This window comes from Meleagris gallopavo, chromosome 19 (assembly GCF_000146605.3).
Source record: "Meleagris gallopavo isolate NT-WF06-2002-E0010 breed Aviagen turkey brand Nicholas breeding stock chromosome 19, Turkey_5.1, whole genome shotgun sequence".
NCBI classification, from domain to species: domain Eukaryota; kingdom Metazoa; phylum Chordata; class Aves; order Galliformes; family Phasianidae; genus Meleagris; species Meleagris gallopavo.
Window position 1 is genome coordinate 685,730 of NC_015029.2, and position 17,490 is coordinate 703,219.

Here is a 17,490-nt window from a genome sequence, read left to right on the forward strand (position 1 = left end):
AGAGGATATTTTCTAACAATATCAAATATCAAACAATTATTCTAACAATATCAATATCAAACAACTTGATCCGACATAACTTCCTAGGTCCAATATAGAGACGTAGAATCATAGAATGCCTTGGGTTGGAAGGGACCCCAAGGATCATCAAGTTCCAACCCTCCTGCCACAGGCAGGGCTACCAGCCTCTCGACCTAGGCTCCATCCAACCTGGTCTTGAACACCTCCAGGGATGGAGCATCCACAGCCTCTCTGGGCAGCTGTTCCAGCACCTCACCACTCTCTCTATGAAGAACTTCCCCTATTTTCCAAGCTGGTTGTAAATGTACATGTTTGATGGTGCTGCATCTCTGAGCCTCCAGCAGCATGCTTGTTACATTAAGCAGCAGCCACAGGAAAAGAGTGTTTTATCAGCAGAGGTCACAAATGCCAATTTATTCAGATGAGGATAAAAACAGTAAGTAAGGACTTACAGACAAAGCTATTCTCTAAGATGGGTTTCTCATACTGTTATTCATTTTGTTTTGAGAGAAAGAGATAATGAATATTATGGATTCTTTTTTTCATGGATGGCCCTCTTGATCTGCTAGTTGTTAGAATATGTAAACAAAGATATTACAGTAAAAATGCAAATGCAAACCTCACTTTTACACCTCACTTCCACAAAACATGTACAGAAAAATTTAATAAGGAAAACTACCAGAGTGGAGTAGGAACACACCTTTATACCTTTTTCTGGGACCTCTCCTACCATTTAAGTGACACCTCACGTCCTTGCTGGATGCACGAATCCTGCAGACTCAGCACAGCAATGCAGAGCCAGCACTGCTCAGAACAAAGCTGTGGATTGCATTTCCTCTGTGGAAATCCACGTGTTCTACATCCCCTGCACTGAGGACTGTGTAGAAAAGCAAATAAACAACACACACCACCTGAGTTCGTCTGTCTGACTGTCCAGAAGCATAGAGATGCCTCATTGTCAGTGGGAAAACATCTTTTTTTCAATTTTTTTTAACCAAACAAACACTGTGTCACTGACTGCCCAGGGTTGATATCCAAAAAAGAAATCAACCAAAGAACTTCAGGAACTAACATTAATACAGTGACTGTATGCTACAAATCAGGTATTGAACAGAAAGTCACATTACAGCATCCCAGCCACATAACTGCAACAAAATCTCAACTTTTTGAAAAGTTTTGTAACAGCAGGACAAAGGGAAATGGTTTTAAGTTGAGGGAGGGAAGATTGAGGTTGGATGTTGGGGGGAAGTTCTTTACAGAGGGAGTGGTGAGGTGCTGGAACAGCTGCCCAGAGAGGCTGTGGACCCCGTCCATCCCTGGAGGTGTTCAAGGCCAGGTTGGATGGGGCCCTGGGCAGCCTGGGCTGGTATCAAATGTGGAGGTTGGTGGCCCTGCCTGTGGTGGGGGGTTGAGATTCATGATCCTTGAGGTCTCTTCCAACTCTGGCCATTCTGTGATTCTGTGAAATTCTCACTCCAGACCTGATAATTAATCCCATCTGTTTAGGGCCTAAACAGCTCTGCTTCATCACGTGCATAAGTCTCTTTTCTTTGAAATTACCAGACTGACATCACAAAGTGCAAGCACAGAGATCGTTCTCAGGTTGTATACAGGCTGAGCACTGCTACTTCTGCTTCGGATGCGAAGAAGAGCTTTGCGTCTCCAAAACTTTAACAGCTGTTTTGTTTCTCCTCTCCTCTCCTCTCCTCTCCTCTCCTCTCCTCTCCTCTCTTTTTGTCCCTCCCAGCTATCTACACTAGCTGAATATTAAAAAAGTAGACTTGAACCTCTAAAAGTCTCATTTCACCATTTGTTATGAAACAAGTAATCTGTGAGCCTCAGCATGCAAGCATGCAGTGGTTTCCGTAATAGCTTCTTAATGCTGACACGCACATTCAGATTAACCCAACTGCAGAACCGTTATCTAAATGGTGTGGTGTTATCTGCACCTCCATTAAGAGTACAGGTGACTTAATGAGGTGTGCACGCACTGTTAGCCTGGCTTCACCTCTTTCACTGGATCTGCGTCCAACCTGCACAGTGATGACATTCAGCCAACATGGGAGACGCCAATCTTCAAACACTGCTGCAGCACAGCCAGCTCCTGGCACTCAGAGGACACTCACCCACCTGGGGCGGTTCCATGTCCCAGCCCTGCACACTGCTGTGCTGGATGGGGACGTGCAGTCCAGGCCTTAGGAACAAGCAGCTGGGCTGCAGGGTGCACTTACATGGGCTGGCTGGCTGAATAAGGAGGAAAGCTCAGATAAAATCAGTGTGTTTACAATGGAATAATAAGAGAAGAGATATGAGTAACTGTAATAAAGATGAAAGTGCTTGGCAGCTGTGCCTGTGGTCTCAACTTTAGGCTATTTTAAGATTCTGTTTTGTTATTATCGTGCTTTGAATCGTTTCGCTCCACAAACAAGTTTTGTGTAAAACGACCCTATTTTTAACAGTCTGTTTATAGATGATAAGATCTCCAGAAAAGCAACACCTCACTTGCAGATTCATTTTGTAGTTAGAAAACAAACACGTTAATGAGGCAGACAGCATGCTGCAACTGAAATGGTGAGAATCCCCCTCCCCATGCAAGAACCAAGTGTTTCCCCATATGTGGCACTCGGCAAGCTGTGTGAGCAGACCAGCCGGGGGGCTGGAAGCTAACAGTCGTGTTTGTCTGGCTACAGATCCTCAGACTCGGGTTGGATCTGCAAGGCAATGAAAATACTAAGCAGCAGATGCCTTCCCCAAATCACCAGCTGAGTAACAAGAGCAAAAACACAACTTCTGCACGGGAACACCAGAAAGCTCTGCTGAATTCTAGCATGCTACAACTTATCATAGACTCACAGAATCACAGAATGGCATGGGCTGCAAAGGCCCACATGCTCATCCAGCTCCAACTCCCTGCTGTGTGCAGGTCGCCAACCAGCAGCCCAGGCTGCCCAGAGCCACATCCAGCCTGGCCTTGAATGCCTGCAGGGATGGGGCATCCACAACCTCCTTGGGCAACCTGTTCCAGTGCCTCACCACCCTCTGGGGGAAAAACTTCCTCCTCATATCCAATCTAAACCTCTCATGCCTCAGTTTAAAACCATTCCCCCTTGTCCTGTCACCATCCACCCTCGTACACAGTTGTAAAGGGTTTGACCTGCACTAAAACCCCAACTGCCCCAGCACTGCATCCCACTCTTGCCATTTGTTCCCAAGCATACAGGAAACAGGTATGTGATGAAGCCATTGCTTAGTACAGGATAAAAAGGCGATGAAGCATAATCTGACTCAGATCTCATCAGAGTTTTTGAGACTTCTGATTGTTTTCAGGGAGCTTTGGGTCATTCTTTAATTAACTATGGGGAAAACAAAAATCCTGTTTTGAAAATTAGTTGCTGTTTTGCTTACTGAAGGTGAACACTTCAAAATACAGTGGAGAAGGGTTGGATGAAGATGAAGAAGAATTTGAAGAATGTGAATACTGCTTTAATTTATATCTAGAAAGTGTGGAGGTGCATAGACCACAGCATGGGGGGAAGGAACACTGATTTGATGCATTCAGGCCAAGCCATGAGCACGAGGTCTGCTGCTGCACAACCACCACTCTTCGAGTCCTGCGACTGCAAGAACAAGATCATGAGAAAATGGTGACAGTTTCTAAGTGAACACACACACATCAATACCTGATCCTCTCCGCTTGTTTTGAATGCGTTTGGTTCTGTCTCATCTAAAAATGACTATTCTTTCCACATACAGTACGAAGCACAGGAAGCCACACGAGATCTTATCTGCAAGGGTATGTGCACTTGGGTGGTGTCTATGCTGACAATTTAGGCAATTTTCCCACGGTGGGGTTAGCATCAGAGGAATAACCTCTTGCTAGTAACACTGCTTGGAGTGATGATGAAGGACAGACACAAACAGTCTGTGATGACTGCTGCATTACTTAGTCCTGTTGTAAGCAAGTTGAGACAACACAAAGGTAAATATGCCTGTGCTTCACTTACTGTAGTGTTTCTGAACAAACAGTGAAGGAATTTCTGAAAACCCACTGAACAAACCAAAGAACAGACTGAGATTTGCAGAGGAGGACTCAGCGTCAACTCTACGAAAAATCACAGTGATCAAAGCAGAGATATGTAACAATGGTAGAAATAACTGAGTAAAAGGCACACCGCTTATTAATCATTGGGAACATCTGTTTTGTGTTTTGCAATCGCTCATTTCAAACTTGTGGCTAATCAGCTCTGCACAAACTCTCAGAAAGCATTGCTGCACAGTGCATGACATCAAGTTATATGTTTAATTACTTCCTGCTAAGAGAGTATACGATATACACAGCTGTCTATACGAAGATCTTCAGAAACATGAAAAACATGAGATATACCAGGTCCACTCTCAAGAGAGCATGGCCATGTTTTATAAAGGGTGAGACAATCAATAGTAAGTAGTGATGGGTTAGTCATAGACAAAGAATTTGAGGTAGAGAGGCAGAAGTCAAGGTTGGAAAACGGGTGTATACAGGTGAAGGGAAGAGGGAACTGAAACAAACACTGATTTCCTCAGGTCACTCAAAGCATTTTTAAACTTGGTTTAACTGGTCAGTGCACACTTATAACTCAGTGAACCTCTCCCACTGCTCAGGTTTCCTGTGCTCATAGGCCGTCACCTTCACCAGATTCTCCAGATCCAGACTCTCTGTGTTTAGATATTCTGCACTTTCACACCTTTTCTCAGAAGCCCTCTCTTTGCTTGCCAAGATCCCAGTATCACAGCAAAGGCAGCATAGTGCCATCTGAATTATCACTTCCCACTAACATCCAAGCTCCTTCCCAACCACTTCAGCAGAAGATGCCAGCAGCAGGCAGCGGCTCCAGAAGCTGCAGTGTTTGGAACAGGCTTGGAGCGGGGCATGGCTCTGCATCTTGCGGGCAGTGTGCTACAACAGTAGGTTAAGGTGGCAGGAAGAAAAGATTGAGACCGGCTCTATCATCTTTATAGCAGAAATACCTCCTGTTACATTTTCCTTGGTTTTCTTACCATACTGTTTAATTTAAAAGAAACAAGCAGATCAAGTGTGTACATTTTATATATTAAAGTGCACACAAATACCATATGAAATGAACAAGCGTTGTAATTAAGGTGGGGAACTGGAGAACAAAGCAATATCAGAGATATTTTCACAGACCTGAGAATAGCTCAAAAAGTTCAGAGTGAAGAAATCCAAAATCTGAACATCTGTTACAGTGTCCAATGAATTTTAACACTGACCTATACTGCCGGATTTGCACAAACACACAATGTATACTCCAGCACCACGATGACGGAGGACTACGAAGGAGTATCATCCCTGAAACAGTGCTCACAACATCCCTGCAGTCAAGAATTTAAGGACACGCTGCTGGTTGAATTATGCTTGTCCAGACTTAGCATATTTGTATTCTTTCAATTTTAGTTGATCTTTGGTCAACTTCTCTTCCTGCTGAACTATCAAACAACTTGTGTATTACAATGTGCTGCGGACAGAAACTTTGTATTTTGTGCCTATGAAGCCTTTTCAGCAGGTATTCGAACTTCTTTTACAACAAATTTTAACAACCAAATTTCAGTAAGGTAACCCACACTATTCTAACTGAAATAGCAAATATTAAAGGAACTTAATGTATAGAATCAACCTCCCCTTTTTGTGCAAACTAACAGACAAAGCATCAGTAGAAAAATACACTCAGCTTTAGAAAACAGAGAAATCCGAACAGACAACAGCAATTTGTTGAAAAGCAAATAGTGCCCATTGCACTGACAGCTTCGACCTGCGTTCTTGTTTAAGAAACAAACTGACGGAGGGGCAAAGAAACACGGCCAGGCACGGCGCAGGGCAGTCGGACTGGGAGCTCTCGGGCCCGAGAATATTTCTGCTTGTCAGAGGCTAAAAAGATTATTTATTGTTTCCTTCCTAAACCCAGCTCCACTGCCACCTGTTCAGAATTTACTATAAAGCTGTTAAACAAGATGAGAACTTTGATGCTGACTGAAAACAAGTTTCACTGTATCTGACCCGAGCAGCACTTACTACTGATCCACAAGCAAAGGAATTTGATTTTTTTTTTAAGCACAGCTATCTTTTTACCTTTATAAGCTGTTTAAAAAAATGTAAATAAAATAACTCTGCGGACAATAGAGGGCATTCATTCCACAGAAAGACAGCCGCCACCCTTAGACATGAAATATCGCAGCACATTAAGTCATGAGACCCCGCTAATCAAAGCTGACAGGGCCCTGAATGTGATTTCTGCTGAGACTTAGCGATATCATGGGGCACTGAAGCATGCACAGCCTGCCAGACTGCCCCTGTTCATGTGACAATGGCTTTTATTCCCGAAAGGGGCCTGCGAGTGACAAGAGTCTCCTTTGTCTTTAGCCTCCCGCATTCGCAGTGCAAGAGAGGTTCATTCAACCAGCCCCAGACACTCTTTGAAAGGCTGAAGTGTAACATAAGATGATCATGAAACACTAGCTTGCCTTCTGCCTACCCCTCATTCTTCTCAAGCACAGCCTGGCCTATTCAGGGCCTCTTACAGACTCGCTCGCACTGCATTACCCCCGGTCTGCTGAATCCCCGCATTGTCCTGGCCCCACCAGCAGCCATCGGCCTTCCCACAAAGCCATCCACCGGCACCGGGGCCACGCGCCCGAGGAGCCGGCGATGAAAGGCCGCGGTGCCGCCAGCCGCCCCGGTCCTGCCTGATGTGCAATGCCTCATGGCCGCCCCAATCCCACAGACACACAGTGCCTCATTGACATCTTGGTCCCACAGACACACAGTGCTTCATGGCCGCCCCAATCCCACAGACACACAGTGCCTCATTGACATCTTGGTCCCACAGACACACTGTGCCTCATGGCAGTCCCAATTCCACAGACACACAGTGCCTCATTGACATCTTGGTCCCACAGACACACAGTGCTTCATGGCCGCCCCAATCCCACAGACACACAGTTCCTCATTGACATCTTGTTCCCACAGACACACAGTGCTTCATGGCAGTCCCAATTCCACAGACACAGTGCTCCAGGCCATCCTGGTCCCAGAGATACAGGGTGCCTCACAGCAGGCCCAGGAAAGGATGAAGCTGGAGACATCTCAGCTGGAGCCACCAGGGAGGGATGTTACAACCCATCCATCTAGATCTTCCTCTAAAAGAGGAGTTTCTATCTTCTACAGGCCGTGAGGAGCGACCTTGGAAACCCTCTTCCCTGCTCTTCCCCACAGGTAGCCATGCAAGGCCCCAGATTGTCTTCCTCCAGCAGCTACAAACCTCATTCACAAAAGAATGGATAAAAACCCCAAATGTGCCAGATGACTCCAAAACACACTTTTACATCCCTGTTTTTTTACTTCAGCTATCACTTTATCAGCTTGCTCTTTGAGTCATGGAAGCAATAGTGCCATCCACTGGCAGCTAACCTGATCCTGCATCTCCATCAGGTGCCTCCTAACTACAGCTGCTGTTTTGTACTGCTACACTGGAATAAACGTTTCCTCACCTGTACCACCCCCCAACAAATGTACCGTATCTTTACATGATTGATGATTTTTCTTCCAATTATGAATCACAGAATAGTTGCACCCTGAAAGGTCAGGGCCTACTGCTACAGCAGGCTGCTCCGAGGAGCTGCTCATCTTAACTGCAAAACTTCAGGCTGGTGTATTTAACAAACTGGTTCAGCTTCTGACCCATTCTGCTACTAATAGGAATGAATGCAGGGAGGTTCAGATGTGCTCCAGAACTATATAAGTGCAGTGTTATCCCCAGCAGTCTCTGAGATCTCATTTTCTGAAGAGGTCCTTCACCTTAAATCTTTGTGAAGGAAAGGAACCTCAACCAGCAGAGCAAAGCTGTGGACCTCTAAGCATACACACACAGAACAAAATGCATCAGAACAGGTAAACGGAATTATGCATTCTAGAAATAAAAGTCTGGTGCCTTATTGTAGGAACAGCAAGTGGGCCTGAAAATAAATAATGAAAGTAAGCATTTGTAAGAACATCTGTCCTTTCAGGAGAGACACACAACTGCCAGAAAACTTGCATTTGAATCCGCTTTACTATTCCATCTGAAAGATGGGGAAGCACGGGATGAAAACGCAAGATACAGCCCACCGTAGATGTTCAGAGCTAGGTTCTTTCATCATAGCTGCTGTTAAATTAGTATGATCAATCTCCAAGGAGAACAAAAGATTTCCTGTTATTCTTGAAGATAATTCTATTCATCCTTCTGACAGTAAAACAGAACTAGAAGAAAGTTATGGCTGAGAATAATCACCAGTTGAGGTTTCCTGTTCTTCACACTTGGAATAACTAGCAAGTAAGCTTTTCTGTGGAAGAAAGAACAGAAAAAATAATTCCACCAAAAAGATTAGAGCTTTCCAAAAACCTGATCTAAAAATATTTGCAATTCTAAAAGAAAATAATAACTACCTTTGAAGTCACAAGTTTAAAAATCACACTCAAATATACTCAAATAATACGCTCTTGTTAAGATTTTCAAACACTCATGTTCAAAGAGTTACTGAACAAAAGAGTAAGCTTCAAGTAACTACCTGCAGACTTGTAATCAAATATGAAATAGCCTTCTTTCTGTATTCACAAAACCAGCAAGGATGGAATTCCATGATCACATGGGAGTTAGGCTTTACTGAAGTACAGGGCATAAAAATGCTCTTTCACTTTTTTCTATTGCTATGCAAGATCAGGATGCTTTACATAGTCAAAGCAAACAACTTCCCTGTGAAAAGAAACAAACCTATACTTTTTCGCCTAAAAAAAAAAAGGAAAAGAAAGCATGAACAGTACTGTACTTTGCCCCTGAAAACACTCTCAAGGATATCAAGACATCACTGTGATACCAGAGATGCTGCAAGAACTCAAAAATACAGGGTAAAACACATCAAATTCTGTTTTTTCTGAACTCCTGCCAATCACTCAAATAATACAGGAGCAATAACACACACTTAGAAGATATTATTCAACACTGAGAATCTCCTCAAGCTGAGAGCCCTTTGGCTAGGGTAGTCAGGGAGCAGAGGCTGTCCACCCCCTTGTAGCTGCATGCAGACTGGAGATAGCATAGCAGATCTATGACCAACTACTAAAATCCCTTTTTCTCCTGCCAAGGACAGAAAAAAAAAAGAATACAATCATGCTCTTAAATTCTCCAGATTAGACCCTATTAACCCCTTGCTTTCAAAGGTCAGAAAAGCTCCAGGAGAAAGATTCACAATCATTCTGTACTCAGCTATTATAAAAACTGAGGTTGAACACAGTCTACTCATGTACATGGGAAGACCATGCTAAGCTGTACCATTCACAGTGTGCAGCTGCTGTGATGAAATGGAATTCACATTGAAATGCATCCAAAAAAAAGACACAGACCTTAACAGAGCACCAGAGAGCTGGGAAGGTGAATTTATTTGAAAGACATGACCCACCTCTTTGTAATCGCCCCTGTGATAAAGATGACTGACGTGTCCAAGCAAATAGTTCCGGTCTGCTGTATGGAGCTGGTAAATGCTAATCAGAGGGTCAAGAAGATTAGCTGGGCACTGGTCTAGTATTCTGAATGCACGGGCCTGCAGCTTCTTCAGCTTCATGCCAGACTGTTAAAAAAAAAAAAAATCAGACACAGATTTAGTAAAGATGGCTACAGTTCAATGGCACTTGAAAATTCAGCTTGTTTAAACAGAGGAAGAAGCCAATTCCTTGGGAAGGGATTCTCCAATTTCCCCATGGAGTCTGCAAACAGAAATCAGAACAAGATGATATGCAGTTTTTTTCACAGCATCCAATTTAAAAACATTAAATGTTTGCAGGATAATTCTGCAAAAGGCATAGGGCCTTGTGCAAAAATAAAGAATGAAACTGGAAAAATGCTCTCTTTTACTAACACAGCTATTTAGAAATTCTCCCCTCCAGCTCCCAGCAGAAAATCTTTGAACACAGCAATGCCTCTCAAGGGAGATCTCACCTATCAGGCATAGGAATTCAATGTTCATTCCCAGGCTTGCTCATAGGTGCAAGAAGGGCAGGAAAAGCAGAAGCACAGCAGCAAGATGCACAGACACAAGCATTAACCCTTGTGGCCTTGTATGACCATTCTCTTATGACACAGGATTTTCAGTACCAGTAGTACTTCTCTGCATTTTGCAATACTGAAATGGCAGTACTCTCAGAAAATCTAAACGGAGATGAAAGTCTAAAGACAGCCATTTGGAAAAATAAGGAATCAAACAAAATAGATATGAAAGCATTTCACAGTTCAAAGGTAAAAGCACAGAAAACAGGGAAAATCTTGGGAGGTCAGAATACATGATGGCATAAGGAATGGTAAACATTAGGACATATAATCTGACGACCCAACATTACAAAGTTAATCATTCATCTGAAAAGCCATACTGTTACCATTTTCTGCATTCCTAATGATAAAAGCTCCCCACCAGATGGTAGGAGTTAAGGAATCGTACGGTAACTGGCTTCTATTTGCAGGACTGGGAGAATATGCAGAGTAGATTACTGCAATTGGGTTTATCCTGACAGCAGAGATGTGAGTTCCAGTGGGAATGCCTCCAGCCAGCAAAGGCTGTAAGATCCATGGTTGATGAGAACAGTTTGATCTGGAAAGATGGGAATCCCAACTTGGAAGGGGAAACAGAGCTCTCACATTATAGCTTCTACTGTTACTCCATTTGCAGACTAGCATCACCAGACCACAGCATCTCAGTAGGAGTTTTACACCTTGTCACGCCGTGTCTGTATGCGGCCACAGAGAAGATACAAGACTATGGAATGAAGTGAAACTGGGGCCATTTGAGGGACGTTAAAATCAGTTGCCTTCTCCTCTACCCAAGTCTCTTGCTCTCTCCTTTTCTAACCTGTTGAACAGCAGGATGCTCTTTCATCCAAAGCTGCAGCTCACTGCTGATGTAATACCCGAGGGAATGCCCTTTCCCCTTCCAATCACCGCTGCTCTCCAGCATGTCCAGCAGTCCTGCCAACGGGTCCTCCAGTCCTGCAAAGCCCCGCCTGATTTCTTCCTTGAGCTGCTGAGATACAAAAACACATTGTCATGTACAAAAAGATTAGTGAATCCTCCCTTCCCCCAGCTGAACACAAAGCTTTATTTTTTTTTTATTTAATCTATTCAGAGAGGTAACTGTTGCTATTCAGCCACCATCCGTGCCTCCAGTGACTTTCCATGTCATTACAGATTCCTTCATGGCTCACTGCACCTCAAACCCAATGGGAAAAGCAGCAATTGTCCACACTAATTATCCCATAAAGACAGAGAAGTTGTTCTGTGGGGCAGACAAAGGGGCTTGGGATTTGGGGGAGGGGGAGAAGTGAGCAGGAGAAAGGGGCGTTATTAGGAAAATGGCAATAGGGAAGGTAGATAATTGGGCTCACAAACCTACTCATCTTCTGATAGACCTACAAGTAATAAAGCACATAAGCCCCTCCTCCCGTGCCACAAATTTTGTTTTTGACTTTATACTGACTTGAGCCACGATGGCATAACTCAGCTCCTCAATATGTGGGAGCATTGAAATGGTTTGGATTTTACATATAGGAATGAAAAGAAAGATCCAAGTTCGCATCCTGGCATACTCTGCCATCCAAGAAACTAAATCTGTCCTCCTGTGCTCCAAGGCTACCCGAGCAAGGTACCTGCTGCAGGCACCCACACATGGGAACATGGGAAAATGCTGCACCATAAATCTTAGGGATCCCAGGGTGATGTGCTTAGAAATGTGAAGGAATTGGACACTCACTTTGTGAATGTTAATAGGCTACTTACTACCCATCTGGTAGAAGTGATAAATTAGCAGTACCGAGCAATATCTTTATAATGTTTACATTAGAAGTAGTTTCCAAGGAGCTCGGAGGGTTGGCAGGGTGAAGAAGTGGCATCCTTCAGTACCCACACAGGACCTTTCACCGCGTGGTACTGGCGTGGAGCGAGGCAAAAGCAGAGACAGAAAACAAGAAGTCACTACGAGCAGCTGCTCTCTTTCTTTTCTGGCTAAAAAGCAAAATCCAAAAGATGCTCATTCCCGCCTGCAGTCAGCAATTGTAATTTACTGTATATGATGGCCCCAGTCATAGCTCCCAACAGAAACAACATAAAGTTTGAAGAATGGTATGAAAAGCAACAAGAAAACTACAGAAAATTTGCCAGTGAATTTGTTCTTTTTTGTTCATCAACAATATTTACTGGAAGACAGTTGTTTTCCATAGTGCCTTTCATGTTGGGAAAAGCCACAAAACCTATCATTTACGACAGAAACTGTTTCCTTCTTACTAGATTATCAGATGCAGCAAGAAAAAGCCAATGACTAACAAAGATGTGACTTTAGATAACAGTTTTCTCCCCTTAAGTATTTTTCCCTGTGGTAAGAATTTGCAATGTTAAACATAGGGCTCCAACTTCACTGCAAGATTCAGCAGAAGGAGCAGGCAAACTCTTATCCAACCACAAATATCCAACACAACAGCCAAAGGAAAACAAAGTGGCCGGCCAACTCAATTGCGCTGTTTATAGATGGCCTCTCTTTTTTTCCCCCAAAGCTCCACTTCAGCACATTTAGACTGAACTAGAGCTTTCACCACACCACTCAGCTCCTCCTTCAGCTGCATCCTGAGCTTGGCCTTTGGCAGGACAGTCGCCAGCAGACACCACGTCCTGCGAGAGCACAAGCCTGCTTTCACACGCAGCGCATCTCCAAACACCTACACAGCTGGCAAGAGTGCTAACAGCACGGCCAGACTGAGCCTCACACTCCTATTGGCTCCAACTTTAAAAGGGGCAAAGCCTTCCCCCAAGCCTCTTGGCAATCTGAAGACTTCAACTATGGTACGTGTGGTGGTTTGAGGTGAAAAGATCAAAAAAAAAAACCGCACAAGACACCTAAATCAGAGAGGAAAGAGTGCTGTGCTGCCTGGCTCCTCTCTCTGCCAGAGAAGGATTCCTCTCAAACATGTAATTGCCATTTCCATTTCAATTGATTCCCATGGCAGGGAATGCTCCTTGGGGGATTTCTACAGCCTGACAGATCATGGGAATTGGAAAACTTCGCTGGTGCTCCAACTGCACAGTCCTTCGTCCAGTTTTGGTCCCTTATTTCTCAGCTCAGGGCACTCTGCTGCTGATGTATCTTTGTTACTGCAAAACTGTCTTTATGTAGGAAATGATCATGTTCTTTAACCATGCCCCAAAACTGACGTCATGCCAGGGGCAGGTACACTCCTGTTGAGCTTCACTGATTTGAGACTGATGGGCATCATCTAATAGACAGGACTGATTCACACATCAGCTAATTGCCAGTATTGACTTACACCCACACAGAGCATAAGGCAAAGTAGCTCCCTGCCATTTAAATGTCAATGCAGCAAGCTGTGTTCTACTTAAGCCAACTTCCCTCATTTATTTTAACTGGAATGTTGGATACTGGTGTGCTTAGGACATGAGCAGCACCGTGTGCTGAGCTGCATGCGGAGGCAGGGCAGCAGGTGCCCCTGGGAGAAGTGCCTTGCTGTGAGTGCCTTGCTGAGGCTGGTAATGTTATGGGAACCTTCTGGGGCATCCCAGCAGCACTGTGATGGGCACGTGTCAGAAACCACTAAGGACATCCATTCTGTGCTCCCCACTTTGAGGCAGCTCCTGAGCCTGTCTCCAGCAACCATGCTCCACACCTTTCCAGAACGACTTTGTCCTGTTCAGAAATGCAGCGTCCAAGCTTAGAGCTGTGGCTGTGCAGCAGCAGTGCACTGAAGGACGGGCACTGGGAGGCCAGACCTGCCCTGCCGTGGAGCTGCAGCGTGCACGCTCTGCACAGCCATGCAGCTTATTGGAGAGACTGGTCCAGAAGCAAGCAAACGGAGCTGCCAGCATGGCTCATGGGGATCCTCATGCTTTTCCATCCTCAGCAGAAAAGCTGTGGTGCTCTGTGCCCAAGGACACGTCGACGGGAGGCTTTGTCTTTTTCAGAGTATTTTTCTTCACAGTCCGCACGTATCCCAGGGTACACAGTTACGGAGACTTTGATGATTATTCTTTCTTACTGTTGTTCTGTGGGATTAGCTGCCCTCAAAACCTAACAAACAATATTTTTTTTCCTGCAACTCTAAAAAAACTTGATAGAAAGCTCAAAGCTTCACAGTTGCTGAGCTCAAGTCTACAGCGGTGACGGGCCGTTTGGAAAGGCACATCTCATGCCGGGTTTCCAGTGGTTCAATTAGTCAGCCTGGAAACCACAGACTGTCAGGAAGGGAGCAGACAAGAACAGTGACCCAACACTCTGGTTCCTAGGATGCAGTGTGTACCCCAGTGTGCTGAGCCACGGCTGCCACTTCACACAACCCACATTCCACAGCTCTGCGGTGAGCTGCTGGCTTTGGAGTTCTTTAGAAAAGAACATTTCAGCTCTGGACCTGTCTGAGCAGCACAGAGTTTGATATGGGAAACTAACCATGAAGTGCATACATCTACTGTTTTTGTTAGCTTTTAAGCTCCCAAATTTAGATGAAGTATATTTTACTCCTGAGAAATCTCCATGTAGAGCCCATAGGGTGCTGTATAAAAATATAGCACTAATTTTAGAGAAGCAGTGTAAATTGCATTCATCACTCTAAAAGGCAAAACCAAATCAAACAAAACAAAAGGGTAAAAATATCTCGAACACAAAGGATTTGATATCATTCCACTTGGCAAAAAGCACTTTTCTATTGACTTCAACCCTCATTTTTTTGGCTTCTCAAAACATTCTTCACACTCTTCCTAAGACACTCAATGTAATGGACAAAAAAGAAAACAAAAGCAACTTTGAGGTTTTTTTTTTCCGCTTGCAACTCAGCCCTGTAAACTTCAGCTCTTTCACAGGAGCCCCTTTGCAGCCTCACATCACACAGAGCTACCTTTTCTTTTCACTTCTCGCTGCAAACGCGCAGCCTCATTCCCTGTGTGCTGGGACTGAAAGCAGTCATGAAGAATTGCAGGCTGACCCACGCTCTGTGCCTGGACATGCTCTGCATGCAGCCACCATCGGCAGCGAGGAGGGGAGGCCGCTACACAGCCTTACCTTCTTCATCTCTTTCTTTGTCCAGAGAAGCTGGAGGGTTTTCAGCAATAGCAGCGGGTCTTGGCCTGGATTGGGGGGAAGAAAGGGCGAGAGGGAGAGAGAGAGAAGGGGGGGAAAAACAAAACAAAACAGATTTATTGGCTCTGTGAGGCAGCCTAGACACACTGGTGCATTGTTTCACTGAAGCGAAATCAGCTACTCCGTGCCACTGTGTTTGAAACCACCAACCTTCCAACTGCCAGTCAGGATTAAAGTGCTAAAACCCCTCGCTCTGAGACCCTAACAAAATAACAGGCATCATCCATGCATGGCTTTAACTCAGCACCCACGCGGGCTCACAGACTGAAAGGCCCCATCGCTGCATTTACAACTAAATCACACAACCCGGGTTGTGGTGCTCCCCCGGCTCCCTCTTCTTAATATTAATTCAAAACTCCCCTAGAAGAGTTAGGCAGCCTGGAAAGGAGTTCTCAACGCAGGCTTTAAGGAAACGGCCCTGAAGCTCTCGTCTCACCCACTCCAGGAGTGCCTGGCAGCCCTGGGATGGGAGTGAGAGGTGTGGGAGGATGGAGAGCTGGAACGCTCCCATGGGTGCTGCTGAGCCTATGGAGAAAGGCTGACGCACCATCTCAAAAGGAGGATACTTGCAATGATTCTTTTACTTTTCACTTAGTTATTTGCAAACTTGCGTCCAGCTGTTATGCAGTACCTAACACTGCTAATCACACCGATATCATTCATCACACCATTATTTCTGAATCAAATGTTTAGGAGTATTCAGTTTTAAAAGCAGTAACATTTTTAATATCTGGTTCTATTTAATTTGTAAACATTCACTTACAAAACTTTGATTCAGAATGCTCTGAATGGAAATCTGCTGGGAGCAACATTTAAAAATCTGAGTTAGCTGTCACAAAATGTTCCTCGTCCATTCCCTGCACCTCTTCTTCTGCTTCCAGAAACACCAAAGAAAAATGTTCAGCTGAAAAGGAAACGTCCTTTTAAGCCACCTTCTGCCTTCCACAGCCCCATATAAGCAGTCTCAGGGCACTCAGCTCGGTGTGCTGGCTCACTTCATATTTCAGGTTGCAAGAGCCAGTCCAGCTGTGAGGAGCTCAGCCTCACGCAGCTCAGCTCCCAGGCACTGCACTTACAAAGCCTGTGAAGCTGTGAGCTGATCGCTGCTTGGGCTCTGAGTGATGGCTTTCCCATTATCCGCCAACCTCAGGGGCATAGCGCCCAAATTTAAAACACCACATTTACAGTTCATAAGATAACATTTTCTCTCATCTCTACTCTGAAATCTTGCGCTCTCCAAACAGTTCCAAGCTACTGCCTCTCGTCTGGAAAAAGAGAAATCTCTTTTTATAGCAAAATGGGAAAAGATCTGGATCCCCATTCATTCCCCACATTAGCAGCTAACAGTCAAACTCAGCCCATGTGTGTGTGCTGCTCCTCCTGTCCAGCTCCCAAAGAAACGCAGTGTGTAACCAGATACACTGCAAAGCTGAACTGCAGTGAATGCAGCGAATGAGCGGAATGATAGAGGAAATGAGAGCAGTTAGGAAAGCAGAGTTTCACTTCAGATAGAGCCAATAATTCAACTAGTTAAAAAGCTTTCTAAGCCTCAATCAACAAAACAAGCCCAGATTCCATGTGATTTTTTCTACTTTACCTCTCCGGCACTGCAATCAGATCTCCCCCTTATTTCAATACATGGATGCATGAAAACCATCTCTGGTCAATTTTAAACAACTCAGTATGGTGCCAGCATGCTGCTGTGTGAGCACAGGTAAGGAAGAAACAGCATTCCCCTCCCCCTCTGAGCACTGGAGTGAAAACCAGGGGTGACTTCCACGCAATGCAGCAGGATGCAATGGGACACACTGGGATGAAGTGGGGCGCAGCAGGGTGCTGTGGGATGCAGTGATACATGGAATGTAGCGGGATGCAGTGGGATGCAGTGGGATGCTGTGGGATGCTGTAGGATGCAGTGAGATGCAGTGAGATGCAGTGGGATGCTGTGGGATGCTGTGGGATGCAGTGGGATGCTGTGGGATGCTGTGGGATGCAGTGGGATGCAGTGGGATGCAGTGAGATGCAGTGAGATGCAGTGGGATGCAGTGGGATGCAGTGGGATGCTGTGGGATGCAGTGAGATGCAGTGGGATGCTGTGGGATGCTGTGGGATGCTGTTTGATGCAGTGGGATGCTGTGGGATGCTGTAGGATGCAGTGGGATGCAGTGGGATGCTATGGGATGCTGTGGGATGCAGTGGGATGCTGTGGGATGCTGTGGGATGCTGTTGGATGCAGTGGGATGCTGTGGGATGCTGTGGGAT

At 45.0% G+C, this 17,490-nt stretch overlaps 1 protein-coding gene across 22 annotated transcripts in view; it reads right to left on the bottom strand.

Annotated features, from left to right (window-relative positions):
* The window catches only part of EXD3 (exonuclease 3'-5' domain containing 3), a 245,838-nt gene that overhangs the window by 149,060 nt on the left and 79,288 nt on the right, over nt 1-17,490 (bottom strand). For 15 of the 22 annotated variants that reach the window (XM_019621324.2, XM_019621322.2, XM_031556111.1 and 12 more), the window contains 3 exons: nt 15,151-15,215; nt 10,948-11,118; nt 9,508-9,675 (listed from right to left, as the gene is read on the bottom strand). In XM_019621324.2, the coding sequence (XP_019476869.1) occupies nt 9,508-9,675; nt 10,948-11,118; nt 15,151-15,215 (404 nt within the window). Of the gene's footprint in view, nt 1-9,507; nt 9,676-10,947; nt 11,119-11,929; nt 12,021-15,150; nt 15,216-17,490 lie in introns of all 22 variants that reach the window. The other 7 variants (XM_019621321.2, XM_019621323.2, XM_031556120.1 and 4 more) reach the window with 4 other exon arrangements.